Source organism: Eublepharis macularius, chromosome 12 (assembly GCF_028583425.1).
Source record: "Eublepharis macularius isolate TG4126 chromosome 12, MPM_Emac_v1.0, whole genome shotgun sequence".
In the NCBI taxonomy this organism is placed as follows: domain Eukaryota; kingdom Metazoa; phylum Chordata; class Lepidosauria; order Squamata; family Eublepharidae; genus Eublepharis; species Eublepharis macularius.
The window spans coordinates 55,588,921-55,603,606 of NC_072801.1; the positions used below are offsets into that span (position 1 = coordinate 55,588,921).

General features: G+C 43.1%; 1 protein-coding gene across 1 annotated transcript; it reads left to right on the forward strand.

Moving 5' to 3' along the window:
• The first annotated feature begins 2,853 nt into the window (after positions 1-2,853).
• LOC129339452 (vomeronasal type-2 receptor 26-like) lies at positions 2,854-10,254 on the forward strand. The gene is made up of 6 exons (XM_054994032.1): positions 2,854-3,074; positions 4,235-4,526; positions 4,690-5,481; positions 6,819-7,046; positions 8,491-8,617; positions 9,356-10,254. Exons 1-6 carry the CDS (start codon positions 2,854-2,856, stop codon positions 10,252-10,254), a joined length of 2,559 nt encoding a protein of 852 aa, XP_054850007.1.
• The last annotated feature ends 4,432 nt before the right edge of the window (positions 10,255-14,686 follow it).

Consider the following 14,686-nt stretch of genomic DNA (forward strand, 5'->3'; position numbering starts at 1 on the left):
AAATATTTACAACTAGAAACAAAGCCCGTTGTGGGGAAAAAATACAATGGGCTCTAGAAAGGGGAGGGTGGGCAGGCAGGCATTCACTCCTCCTCCATCATTGATCCCAACGAGTGAAGGAGGGGGATAAGCATTGCCACCTTCTCTACAGCTGATCTCAGCAACATGAAGGGGTAGCGGGCTTTGCTACCTGCTGCACTTCTGATACAGACCAGGTAAAGGGGGGGCAGGCATTGCCATGTGCGCCGCTCCTGATCCCAGCCGGGTGAAGGGAAAATGGTCATTGCCTTTTGCTCTGCACCTGATTATGGCTAGGTGAAGGGGGGTGGGCATTGCCATCTGTTCCCTGCTGGGAGAAGGGAGGAATGAGCACTACCTCCTGCTCCTTGTCTGATACCAACAGGTGAAGGCGGGCTTTGTTACGTGCTCCATTCCTGATCCCAACTGGGTGAAGGGGGTGCAGGCATTGCCTCCTTCTCTGCTCCTGATTCCGGCAGGTTGAAGGGGGGTAGAGATTGCTGCCTGCTTGGTGCCTGATACTGACAGGGTGAAGATGGGGTGGGCATTGCTGCCTGCTCAGTGCCTTATTCTAGTAGATTGAAGGGGGTGGGCATTGCCACCTGCTCCATTTCTTGTCCCGGCTGGGTTAAGGGAAGAAGGGAATTGCCTTCTGATCTGTGCCTGATCCCACCAAGGAGAAGGCACGAAGTGGGCATTGCCAACTGCTCCACTCCTGAACACAGCTGGGTGAAGGGGGTGGGCAATGCCATCCACTCTGCTTCTGATCCCAGCTGGGTGAAGGGGGGTGGGCATTGCCATCTGCTCTGCTTGTAATACCAGCTGGGTTAAGGCAGAGAGTGGGCATAGCCACCTGCTTTGTTCCTGATCCCAGCTGGGAGAAGGCAGGTGGGCATTGCCACCTCTTTTGCTCCTAATACCCGCTCTGTTAAGGCAGTGGTGGGCATAACCTGCTCAGCTTCTATTGCCAGTTATGATAAGGAGGGTGTGTGTATTGCCACCTGCTCTGCTCCTAATAACACCTGGGTTAAGGTGGGGGTACGTATTGCCCCTCCTCCACTTTTAACAACTGGGTTAAGGTGGGGGTGGGTATTGCCATCTGCTTCTCTCCTAATGCCAGTTGTGATAAGGTGGAGGTGGGCATTGCCACCTTCTTTGCTCCTAATACCAGCTGGGTTAAGGCAGGGGCAGGCATTACCACCTAATCTGCTCCTGAACCCAGCTGGCTGAAAGGGGGCTGGCATTGTCACCTACTCTACTCCTAATACCACCTGGGTTAAGGTGAGGGTTGGCATTGCCACCTCCTTTGCTTTTATCAGCTGGGTTAAGATGGGGGTAGGCATTGCCACCTTCTTCTCTCCTAATTCCAGTTGTGATAAGGTGGGGGTGGGCATTGGCACCTTCTTCAATCCTAATACCAGCTGGGTTAAGGCAGGGGCAGGCACTACCACCTACTTCGCTCCTGATCCCAGCTGGCTGAAGGGGGCCCGGCATTGCCACCTGCTCTGCTCCTAATACCACCTGAGTCAAGGGGAGGGTTGACATTGCCACTTCCTCCGCTCCTAATACCAGTTGGTTAAGGTGGGGGTGGGCATTGCCACCTTCTCCACTCCTAATACCAGCTGGGTTAAGGCAGGGGTGGGCATTGCCACCTGCTTTGCTCCTAATATCTGCTGGGTTAAGGTGGCGGTGGGCATTGCCACCCACTCTGCTTTTAATACCAGCTGGCTGAAGGGGGGTGGGCATTGCCACCTGTTCCACACCTAATGCCAGTTGGGTTAATATGGGGGTGGGCATTGCTAAGTGCTCTTCTCCTATTACTGGCTGTGTTAAGGCTGGAGATGGGCATTGCCACCTGCTCTGCTCCTAATACCAGCTGGGTTAACGCACGGGGAGGGCATTGCTACCTGCTCTGCTTCTGTTCCCTGCCTGGGCTTCCCACCAAGGCATGTTTTCTGGAGCGATATGGTGAGTTACCTGGGCTTTCCTTTGTGGCAGCGCCCTCTGGTCATTCACCAGGGTATAAAGTGAGTTGTCTGAAACATGCTTACTCAATTATATATAAAGATAGGGAGGTGAAATCCTCTGCCCATCGAATTCTACTGCCTCCCTCTCTATTCCTGGGTCTAATGTAGCTAAGATAAGTTTCCTGGGTTACAGTAGCACCTTTCTTGGCCACGCCTATACAACTTTCTACTGTTATTCATCAAAGTAGAAACATGTAGTTATGGAACAATCAGAGGCAATTATTTCTTTCTTCGCTATTTTGTCACATGACAGCACAGTACAGGACAACCCACTGAGGACTTGATTATCTTTCCCATCATTGTCAAATTACTGATTTCTTTCTTACTGCCCAATGGATTTCTAGAAACTACTAAGTCAACCCACAGTATCTGCATCTGAAATATGATATAAAAACCCCATATGTTTTTGGGAGTAGGTCTAGGGAAACATAGGGCTCTGCCAGTCTTTCTCCTTGAGCTGTTTCTTTCAGCATTTCAATATGACAATTATGAAAGTTATCAATGTGCCGAGGTGCACATTTATTTCTTATTAATTTATTTCCTCATAAAAACTTAGATTGGATCAAAACATACATCCCAATCATCCTGAAGTATGGTCAGAGAGGGAATACCTCATCAAGAGAACTGGAAGGAGGAAACAATGACCAATGAAACCATTATTGACTATAAAGCATCTGCACCAATATTGAGATGTTAAGCTTTTCATTGCTGCCCCTCAAGGAGACTGTAACAGTACCAGTGAAAGCCAGATAATTATGCAAATGGAAAGATGGAAATCTGTATCTGGAAACAAAGTTCTCTTACCAGGATGGCATTGGCTCTGTTGTTGGTACTCCTGTTGCCATGCCACACTGCACACAAAGCATGTTCTCAGAACTGCGCTGCACCTGAAGATCCTCTTCCTATTCTTCATGAATTTTACCAGCCAGGTGATTTTGTTATAGGTCAGATTGCTGCTCACATCTACTTCTTCCATGACCCTCCCACTTTCAAAGAACAGCCTAAGCAGATGTTGACTGCGGAACGACTGTAAGAAATTATCTTCTTTGTTCAATAACATGTCCTGATAATAACAATGGCGAGCAAATAATTAAGTAAAAATGTAATTCAGTCAGTTTATTTTGAGCATGAGAACTTCCATTCCAGAAGACATTTGGTCCTGACCATAATTTGGTTTGCTTTGCATTTCTCCATATATTGTCAAAGTTGACCAGAAAGTTCAACATGTGAACTTGCCTCATGCTATGTCTGGCCATTGGTCCATTTAGCTCAGCAGGATCTAGACTTACTGGCAGTGGCTCTTCAGGATCTCAGTCATAGAAAGATTCTGTCCCAGAACGAGATACCTGAGATTTTTTAACAGGAGATACCAGTAACTAAACCTAGAAATCTTCTACATGCTGAGTCATGTGCTCTTCCACTGAGCTATAGCCTCTCCTCTAAGTTCTCTTGCACAGACAACATTGAATGGAATGGAACCTGTTCATTTTTGGGTTGCTTTCACAAAAGGAACACATTTTCTTAGTTGTTGAGGTACTACATCTGTTCCTTCAACCTGTTGACCCACTCTGTGTCTTTAGACAATGGTCATGGCAGTAACATTTAGAAACTGTTTTTCAAATTTATATGAGGAATGGCTATACCTTGTGGTTTAGGATAGATGATAGAGATCATCCATTGGCTCTCGTTTCTGAGATTTCTGAAAACTCATATTTTATCCAAGATATTCAGATTTTTATCCAGGATATATCTGGCCTAAACGCATGGTTGGGTCACTAAGTTTAAATCAGTCTATTTTAAAAAGTAATATTGAAAGCCATATGTCTTTCAAAGAGCATCATCTGAGGTGGATGCAACCCATGTCCATTCATAATATTCAGAACAATAAGATGATGGACTGCACACATGATGAACATAACTAATGATTCACTTTTATATTTGATAGTTTTTGAAATTTCTCGGATTGCATGTTTGCTTTGGTAAACTGTATAGTGTAAAGCTTTCATTTTTACTATGCAATAAGGAGATTGTTTATGTGTTTTTAAAAAACAGAGCTTTGATGAAAGAATAGGCAAAGAACAGCGGGTATAGAAACTGGCACATGAAAAGAAGACTTGTTACCTGCTTTCATGATGAATTGTGCCTGTGAACATTCTGATTAGTTTAACAACCTGAAATTCTTATTACAGTTCAGCACCAAAGCATTACCAGGATCTCCTGACCTTGACTTTTGCTGTAAAACAGATCAATGGGAATCCCAGCATATTACCAAACATCACGTTGGGTTTCCACATCCTCAACAGCTACTATCTTGCAAGGATGACTTATAAAGCCACACTGAACCTACTTTCAACACGGCATAATTTTTCCCCCAACTTCAAGTGTGATTCTCTAAAAAATCTGATAGCAGTCATTGGAGGGCTTGTCTCTGTAACCTCTGTCAACATGGCCAATATTTTAACCCTCTACAAAACCCCACAGGTAGGACAAATTCATCTGTGAATGAAGATTTCACAACTGTGTCATGTAATATATGTTTTCTTGTACTTCAGCTGAAAAAGACGTGTGCATTTTCTTTCAGCTCACTTATGGATCATTTTCTACAATGCAAGGTAACCAAATGCTATTCCCTTTCTTATACCAGATGGTCCCAAATGAAGCCTATCAGTACAGAGGAGCTGTCCATTTATTCCAGCATTTCAGATGGACGTGGATTGGACTTGTGGCCATGGATAATGACTACGGGGACAGGTTTTTGCAGGCAGTGATACCTCTGCTTTCACAGAGTGGGATCTGTTATTCCTTCATACTTAGAACACCAAAGACGACTTACATGGATGCATTAGTAGGGTCATTTTTTAAGTTGCAGGAACGATATTCAGTTCTTGTGGAGAGTAAAGCCAATGTATATTTTGCATATGGAGAGCCTCCAACCCTGAACATAATGAGAACATTTCAAATTGTAGCAGAAGCACAATCATTACAACCTTTGGGTAAAGTTTGGATTGTTACATCTCAATGGGATTTTGATTCATTGTACTTGGAAAGGATGTCAGATATAGACGTTTTCCATGGTGCCATCTCATTTGCAGTGCATTCCAGCCAGCCACCAGGATTTCAACAATTCCTTCAGACAGTAAAACCTTCTCAGCAAAAAGAGGATGGCTTTATCCAGGATTTCTGGGAGCAAGCCTTTGAGTGTTCACTGAAGAAATTCAGGAAGAGTGAGATTGAGAGGATGTGCACAGGGGAGGAGAAGCTGGAGAGCCTTTCTGGGATTTTGTTTGAAATGAACATGACTGGCCACAGCTATAATGTCTACAATTCTGCCCATGCTGTGGCGCATGCTTTGCAGTTCATATACACATACAGATTTAAACATAGAACATTAGTAGATGGAGGGAGTCAGGAAATTCACAATGTGAAGCCATGGCAGGTAATTCATTATATCTCAAAACATTAAATTTTTAAAAAACCCAAAGCCGGCTACCTATAGGTAGATGGAAATTTGCCCAATAAGGGAGCCAATGAATGACCTCTAGCTACCAAGCCTGGGTTGGTCATAAAAATGTTCAAAATGTGCTGAAATTGTATCTGCACACTGATTTATTCACTGGAACAAATGTAGAGTAACTCAATTGCCCCCCCCCCCAGTTGAAATAAAGAGTCAGACGCAAGGCTTGGGTAATAAAGGGCCACTTTTTATTTATGGCAACAACATGAACTGCAACAACTGAAACCTGGCAAGGGCCTAACCAGCTGTACAGGTCAAGCCCTGGGGTCACTCCCCTGGACCCCACCTTGACCTGTCTGGGCGAGACCCGCTACCCTGGATGCGAGCCATCCAAGTGCATGGCTGGGATCTGGCTGGCCTGGTGGATGGGTTCCCCAAAGCTCCAAGCACCTCTGCCGCGGAGCATGAGGGCAGGACTTTTCCAGGGGCTCCCACCAGGCAGCCTGCCCTCTCAACTGGCCACCGCAAAGCATGCCAGCTGATCCTGACAGGCCCCCAATATCCCCACCAATGAGGATGTGCCAAGGGTACTCACCATCCTGCTAACATCCCCCCAACTAAATCCTGCCAATGCTAAGGCCGAGCCTCTGCTCAGGCCTTCGCGCCCCCTAACCCAATAACATTTGATATTTAGTCATGTAAATGGATATGACATTTAGAAAACAAATGTGTGTAGTTGAAGTCCTCTAATATAAGAAGATTGTACAACAGATGGCTTCTCTTCAGTGTCCACTCTGCTATATTATACCAAGCATCCACTGTTAGATTCATAATTAAAGTATATTTTAGACTGAAGTCAATGAAACTGTATAAGGGTCTAACTCTGTCCTACTCTTACAAATAACGATATGTCACTCATGAGGAACATGGCATTGCAAACCATTGGTTATAAGAATGTCCACCTAAATCCTCCAACCTCCTTCCCCACAATGTGACAAAATATGAGACAGATCAACAGTTGAGCTCCTAGGAATGTGATCAGTTAAACCATATATCTGCAGTCAACAATTTCTCACAAACCACTGTAATTGCTCAGTATGGAGTTGCATTTCAATTAGTGCAGCACAGAAAATGTGGATTGTTTTTAATTTCCATACTTGTTATGTTTTTAAAGCTAAGTAGATGAAAATGACCAAATCTTACAAAAGTAAACCACTGCATATATATTCAGATATGGCTAAATCGAGACGTTATATAGGCTGCTGAAACAGATTTCAACACCAGATCATTCCTTTCCTTCTTTTTCTCTTACAATCTAGCTCCATCATTTTCTGAGAAGTATTTCTTTCAACAACAGTGCTGGGGACACTGTGCATTTTAATGAAAATAGAGAATTAGTGGGAGGTTTCGACATGATAAATTGGGTAACGTTCCCAAATGGCTCTTTTATTAGAGTAAAAGTTGGAAAACTGGATCCTCAGGCTCCTCAGGGTCAAAAATTACTTGTTAATGATGATCTAATTGTGTGGCATAGAAGCTTTAACCAGGTAAGATGTGGTAAATAGTACACAAAAGTATTATACTCTTAAAGAAATGTTTTGAGGACACTATTTTTCCTGTTACAAAAAGTATATTCTGGATACCAATAACAATACAATACTAACTGCACTTACTCAGTCTCTGCCTGTTAAATAAAGTTATTTCTTTTTTGAATGTTATACAGTCTACAGTGGCATTTCCAAGGACAAAAGGAAGAGGACTCCTGCTTTTCCCCATCAAGTTCCTGGGCTGGGCTAAAAGCCAAAATTATATCTGCCTGTCAGGGTGGGACAAACAGACTTTCTAAACCACAAATATTAACATACTACTTGGGGCAGTTCAGTCAAAGCAGGAAACTGAATTTTGGCAGGAAAATCAGCCTCAAGGTGGGAAGAGTGAAGGGGAGTGGGGGGAGTCTGTCATACATGCCTTAAAGTCATAACTCAGCAAGGGAAGTCAGGAACAGAGGTAGTTTGCCATTGCCTTCCTCTGGAGAGGAAGCCTAGTCTTCCTTGGTGGTCTCCCATACAAGTAATTACCAGGTTGACCCTGATTAGCATCTGAAATCTGATGAGACTGGGCGATACCATGCTACCTTCTCTCCCTCCCATGACTTAGGGGACACATTCAAAATTCTCTTCAAGGAGATTATTGTCCAATCAGTTCTAAACCTGAGATTAAAGGCCTGCTGTACTCTTTGGTTTGTGTGCAGCAAGACAATCATGGGGATCTAGATGTGAAGACCAGAAACACTTTATCAGTGGCAAAGGACATAATCACAGGTGGTATTGGTCTGTTTGATTCTATTTCTTCCTTCCCCATATCATTTAGTGTAAAAATGCCATCTCCCTTCCTGGAAAGTAGCTTCAGGCTTTATTGATCAGTTAAAACAGATATACTCATCTGTGTGTGTGTGTGTAGTGTTTGTCGAGTCACAACTGATTTATAGTGACCCCAGGAAGGGGCTCTGAAAGCAAGTAAAAGCAGATGTGGTTTGCCATTGCTTTCCTCTGAAGATTCTTTCTTGGCCATCTCCCATCCAAATACCAGCCTTGCTTAGCTTCCAAGACCTGATGAGATTGGGCTATACCACGCTGCCTTCCATCCCAGATATCCCCATATTATCCTAAAATCATATGACTCTATTCATATTCATAACAGGTACAAGATGGGCCTTGTGGGGAGAATATTCTTTTTTCCTGTGATTTTTACATGCTTGGGTGAAAAGCTTGTCGAACATTTTAATGTTTATTATCTATGCTCTGTTTATGCGTAATTCAGCAGGCACACCATTTAGTTTGGGGCAATAGTCAGAAAAGAAAATTATCAGTGGTACATATGAGATGTGTGATCTTTTTAGTGTCATTGCTCCATGACAAAGACAACTATTTGTACACTAGCCTAAATTCTAATCTTCAAGATCTGCTAAATTCTCTGTATGTTTATGGACAGACGCTGCCCCCTTCCGTGTGCAATGAAGGTTGTCACCCAGGCTACAGCAAGAAAAAGAAGGAAGGAGAACAATTTTGCTGTTATGATTGTGTTCCCTGCCCAGAAGGGATGATGTCTGAACAGAAAGGTAGGGGACACCATGGATAAAACCCAACAATATGAAAATCATATTGGTTCATTCAACCCAATATGTAAAAGAGGGAAAAAAAATCTTCCATTCCTATAGGTTGTTTTCCTTGGCCATGATATTAATAAGTATTAGTTTCTGTTGAACTCATCATTGATCATAGGAGATAAATTAGTGAAAGGATCCATGTTTGAATCAGTCATAGCAACTCTCAGGGCCAAGCTACAAGTGACGAATGACACTTGAACGGCAAGTGGAATGAGTGGAGTGCAAGTGAACAGGGAAAAATACACTTGCCATTCAAGTGTCATTTGTCACTTGTAGCTTGGCCCTTAGTCATACCATTGAAACATAAAGCCTCACTTCGGAGTTTTGTTCTAGAAATGGATGCTTTTTAAGACACACATTTAATTAAAAAAAATAATTGTCAATGTGTAATAATAAGTCAAAGACATATTCACTACCCATTTATACTAATAATTGTGCAGGAGGTTGGACTAGATGACCCTTAGGATACCAGATCTATATTTGTAATAATACTTCACATTTATACAGTAAATTGGAGATTTCCAAGTAATGTGTAATCTTTCTCCCAGTAAACACTTCAACAATTCTGGAGTTAGGTTAGTATTATTTTTACTGTATTAAATTTGGAGACTGAAATTATAAAAGTGAATTGAAGGTCGAAGTACTGAAATATTTAAACAGGTCTTTCTGTTTGTTTGTTTTTTCTCCCAGCTATGGATGCCTGTGTGAAATGTCCACAAGATCATTATTCTAACCAGCACCAAAACCATTGCATCCCCAAATTTATAACCTACCTTTCTTACAAAGAACCATTAGGGGTCACTTTAGCTATGCTGGCTGTTACTTCATTTTTGGTCACAACTTTGGTGTTTGGAACCTTCATAAAACACAAGAACACTCCCATAGTCAAAGCCAACAACCGGAGCCTCACCTACATTCTCCTCATTTCCCTTCTACTTTGTTTCCTCTGCTCCTTGCTCTTCATTGGGCAGCCTGGAAAGGTGACCTGCCTTCTCCGACAAACTACTTTTGCCATTGTCTTCTCTGTGGCCCTTTCCAGTGTGTTGGCCAAAACCATCACAGTGGTTCTGGCATTTATGTCAACTAAGCCAGGATCCAGGATGAGGAAATGGGTGGGGAAAAGACTGGCACATTTCATTGTTCTTTCCTTCTCTTGTATTCAAGCAAGTATTTGCAGTTTTTGGTTAAGTACTTCCCCTCCATTCCCAGATATGGACATGCATTCACTGAATGAGAAAGTCATTGTGGAATGCAATGAGGGTTCAGCTGCCATGTTTTACTGTGCCCTGGGCTATATGGGTTTTCTGGCATTTATCAGCTTCACTGTGGCTTTTCTTGCCAGGAAGTTGCCCGACAGTTTCAATGAAGCCAAATTCATCACCTTCAGCATGTTGGTCTTTTGTAGTGTGTGGTTGTCCTTTGTTCCAACCTACCTGAGCACCAAAGGGAAATCTATGGTGGCTGTGGAGATCTTCTCCATCTTGGTCTCTAGTGCTGGTTTACTTGTTTGCATTTTTTCCCCTAAATGCTATATCATCCTGCTGAGGCCTGAGCTGAACAGCAAGCAGCAGTTGATACGAAAAAAATAATACGAGGATATAAGTTTATCTCTGTATGTTTATTTTACACGAGCTTCATTTTCCTTGGACATTTTGGTCCAGTGGGTTGAAAGAAAACTTCAATTTTTAAAGGGCACTAAAGGTTCTCATACTGTTCTTCAATATCTGTTGTCTAAAGTATTACCTTTCAAATGAAATGCTTTCATTGGTTTTCTTGATCTTCTTGGGATGTTTAAACTTCCTGTCTTGTCTCTGTAATGTTCTAGCCTTGTCCTTTTTGCTTCTATGCCTGACTTTTGAAGGCCAACTTGTTAATTTTTTTAAGCATTCTTGCACAGTCATCTTCCAAATGTGCTAGTACAATGAATGCCACAAATTGATGCAATTGTGCATGTGAAAGGCACTCTAATGCAGTGCATGATCAGCCTATGAAGGTGCATGATCTGCTTGTGATGATCTTGAGCCATATGCAATCCAAACAATTGTAAGAAAAGATCCATAGTGGCTACCATATTGAATATTACTATTTCTCAGTTCCAAAATTACTAGAAATCCAGTTTGCAAGTAAATGAGTGAGGTCATTGAATGAGGTGAGGTCAAATGTCAATTGCTTTTTGGCAGATGAGGGGAATTGCATCTCTGATCCAAATGTGTATGCTGTGTGCATACCAGATGCAAGAAATGTACAATAAAGAATTGTTACACACAGACTTCCCATTCTGGACTGGAATTGTTGCTTACAGAAATTCAGAAGGTTTTTGTTGTGAAAATGGGTGGTATTCTAAGATGAATATTAAGTCAACAAACAGATAATATATATGTCTTGTGTGTACAGCATTGTCCATATTTTCCTCTCATGTGTTAGTGAGTAGCTTTGGGGACCAGTAGAGTATCTCCCCATTTTCCTAAGACTACAACTTCATTTGCATGACTGCCTCTAGGATAGGGCTATATTTGATCTCAGGTTCATAGGGGATCAATCTCAGAGCCTATTTTCAGTGTCCAACCTTGATTTGAACTAAGGCTCTGTATCTGGAGAGAAACAATCTCAGCACATACCAGAAATTGAAATTAGGTATCATGGAGGCTGATCTGAGCCATGGCTTCATTTCTTCTTGAAAGTAATCCACCTCCACTCAATATTCCCCAGCCTTCAATCCCACCAGACTAACTAGGTAATCTCTGGGCTGAAACAGAGAAAGCCTCTCTTGAACTGAGGTGGACATGGATCAAAACTCTGTAAGGCCCTAATGGGATCAGCTCCTGCTACATTGCTGGTCAGCTGACCAGGAAGTGTGGAGTCAAGGCCCTTTACATACCAGCTATGACTTGAAGCAGCCACTACAGGAGAGGCGTAGCAAGAGGGAATGGGGCTAGAATAGGGAGGATCCAGGAAAGACTCTTGCATCCTGACCTCTAAAAGGAATTCCTCTTCCCGTGTAATATTGGGGCCTGCCGCTAGGCCTGATAAGTTAGGTGGTTCTGGGTTGGGACATTCCTGTAAATTTGGGGAAGGAGCCTGGGGAAGGCAGGGTTTAGGGAGAGGGAGAGGGACCTCAGCATGGTATAATGCCATGTGGTCCACACTCCAAAGCAGTCATTTTATCCTTGGGAATTGATTCTGTAATCTAGGGATCCATTGGAATTCTGGCAGATTACCAAGCTCCACCTTAGGGCTGCTAGGCCTCCTACTGGGGGCAAGGGATTCCCTGCTCCCAGCCTCTGCCTCCTGCTATCAGCCCTCCTGGCTGCTCCCACAGCACAGCACAATGACGTAACTCCATCACTTAGGTCCCAGGACCGTTCACATGCTCAAAGTGCACGTGAGGAGAAGAAAGAAGATGAATGCTAGGTTCCCCCACTCCTGCTGAGAGGGTAAGAGGACCTGGCAACCCTATTCCACCTGGAAGTTGACAACCCTATATGGCTTGGCAGAAGCTCCAGAATCTCATAGTGCCCCACTCTGCCAATTGGGTCTATACATGAAGAACGGACAGAAAAGCTTCCTAACTAAGGGTTGCTAGCCCCCACCAGGACAATTAACCATTTGAAATTTCATTAACAAATTAACGGCTGTAGTTTAAAATAATGCTGAAATGACTGCTTTTCAATAATGTCAGAATTCTGTTACTCCTTATTGTCACCCAAAAGATTTCAAAGGCATCTAGTTATACTCACAACTAAATATGACAGATCTTACACCCTCCTCCACAACAAAAATACTCATGTTCTTCAGAAAGCCCCTAGTCGCCCCTCCAATTACAAATTTTCAATAGCATGATAGTAAAGCTGTCCTACTTGGTACATATTTCTATTTTTTCTCCATCTGAGTTCCACCTTTATTCCATGGAGTAGACATGGGCACGAACCAGAAAAAACAAACCATGGGGTTTGTGGGGTTTCCACGAACCATGAACCATGAACTGGCACGGAACTGGCCCAGTTATGAACCAATTCATGGTTCGTGGTTTGTTGGGTTTAAATGCCCCTTTCCAGTAGGAAAAGGGGTCATTTAATCATTTAAAGGGCCCTTTCCTGCTGCTTGCAAAGGGCAGGACCCTTTAAACTATCAGCTGCTAGGCGGGGGAATCCCCCCTGCTCCCTGCCAGCTGATAGTTTAAAGGGCCCTTGTGCTTGCAAGCAGCAGGGCCCTTTAAACTCCCCAAACCCCAGCGCCCACCCCACCCCAGCATCAGATGGGAGGTAAGTGGGGGGGGTGAGGGGCTGGGGCTGGGGCTGAGAGTTGGGGCTGGGGCTGGGGATTGGGCCGTTTAAAGGGCCCTTGTGCTTGCAAGCAGCAGGTCCCTTTAAACTATCAGCTGGCAGGCGATGAGGGGGGGGGATCCTGCAAGTGGCAGGAAAAGTTTAAATTTAAACTGGGCCTTTAATACGAACCAAACGAACCAGTAGTCCAGTTCATGGAAAAGAGCTTCCATGAACCCTGGTTCACGAACCCTGAACCGGGCTGGTACGTGGGTTTTTTGGTTCATATTTAGGTTCGTGCCCATCTCTACCATGGATCTCAGTCATAGTGTTTGCAAAATGTTGTGTGAAATATATTGTTTAGGACCCAAATAAATATGATGCGAGCCGTGGACAATTCTTTCCCCATAAACATCCCACACGTACCACATTCTGGTCAAATCTTCTCTTCTCTTCTCTTCTCTTCTCTTCTCTTCTCTTCTCTTCTCTTCTCTTCTCTTCTCTTCTCTTCTCTTCTCTTCTCTTCTCTTCTCTTCTCTTCTCTTTATACCCTGATTTTCTCTACAATGTGAACCTACTACAGTTTACAACATTATTCTCCCAGCTAGGTGTAGTGGTTATGCAAGGATCTAAGACAAGAAAGTTGACTCTCCACTCTGTTGGATGACCTTGGGCCAGCCACATAAGCTCAGGCTAACCTACCTCAGGGTTGTTGAGATAAAATGGATGAGATGCAAATGATGTAAGCCACTATGGGTCCCCATTGGGGAGAAAAGTGGGGTATAAATAAATAAACAAACTAATAAATAAATAAATAAACAAATGTCCTCACAACAACATCACAGTAAGATGAGTTAGGCTGAGAGGGAATGATTGACCCACAGACACTGAATTAGCTCCTGTGGCAGAAGGGGCAATTCATACCTGATCCCCCAGCTTCTCATTCAACACTTTAACTACTTCAATCACTGATTCATTATGTTCACCAGCTCAGTTGGCTTGCCAGCATTAGCTTGCTAGTATGTCCTGGCTCAACCATCTACTATTTCTTCGTATTATCATTTTAGGAGGAAAAAGCAAACAAAAAACTGAGGTAGGATTTCTGAAGGGCTCTTCCCTTTTGAAGAGTGTATTTTCCTTAGCTATTTTGCTATGTTTGATGGCACAACAGAGACCAATCCACTAGGGAGCAGTCATTGCCAAATTACCAGATTCCATCATTATAAAAATTACATTTTTCCTTAGCACCACCCAAAGTATACTAGAGGCTGCTAGCAAGACCATCAACAACTGAATGTGACAGATCTTATATTAAACTCACATTTTTATCAGACCCCAGTCTAGGGTAAGGAGGACCATGCTGCTATGTGTATTTCTGTGTTATGTTTTAAAGTATGCTTTTATACTAATTCACACTCACACACACTCACACAAACACCTTTATTAGGCTTACCAACCTCCAAGTGGGGCCTGGAGATTGCCTACAGCTGATCTCCAGACAATAGAGATGAAAAGTTCTCCTGGAGAAAATGGCTGCTTTGGAGGGTGAACTTTATGGCATTACACCCCTTTGGACTCCCTTTCCCCAAACCTTCAGGATTTCCCAGTCTGAAGTTGGCAGCCCTGCTCTTCAGCTCTACCCTCTCTTTTTCCAATTAGACTGCCTGATCTAGGTTTGGTTTTTGATGTGAAAAAATGAAGCTTATAAAGGTCTTAATAACTCCCGCCCTAAAACACAACATCTGATTACAAAATCCTT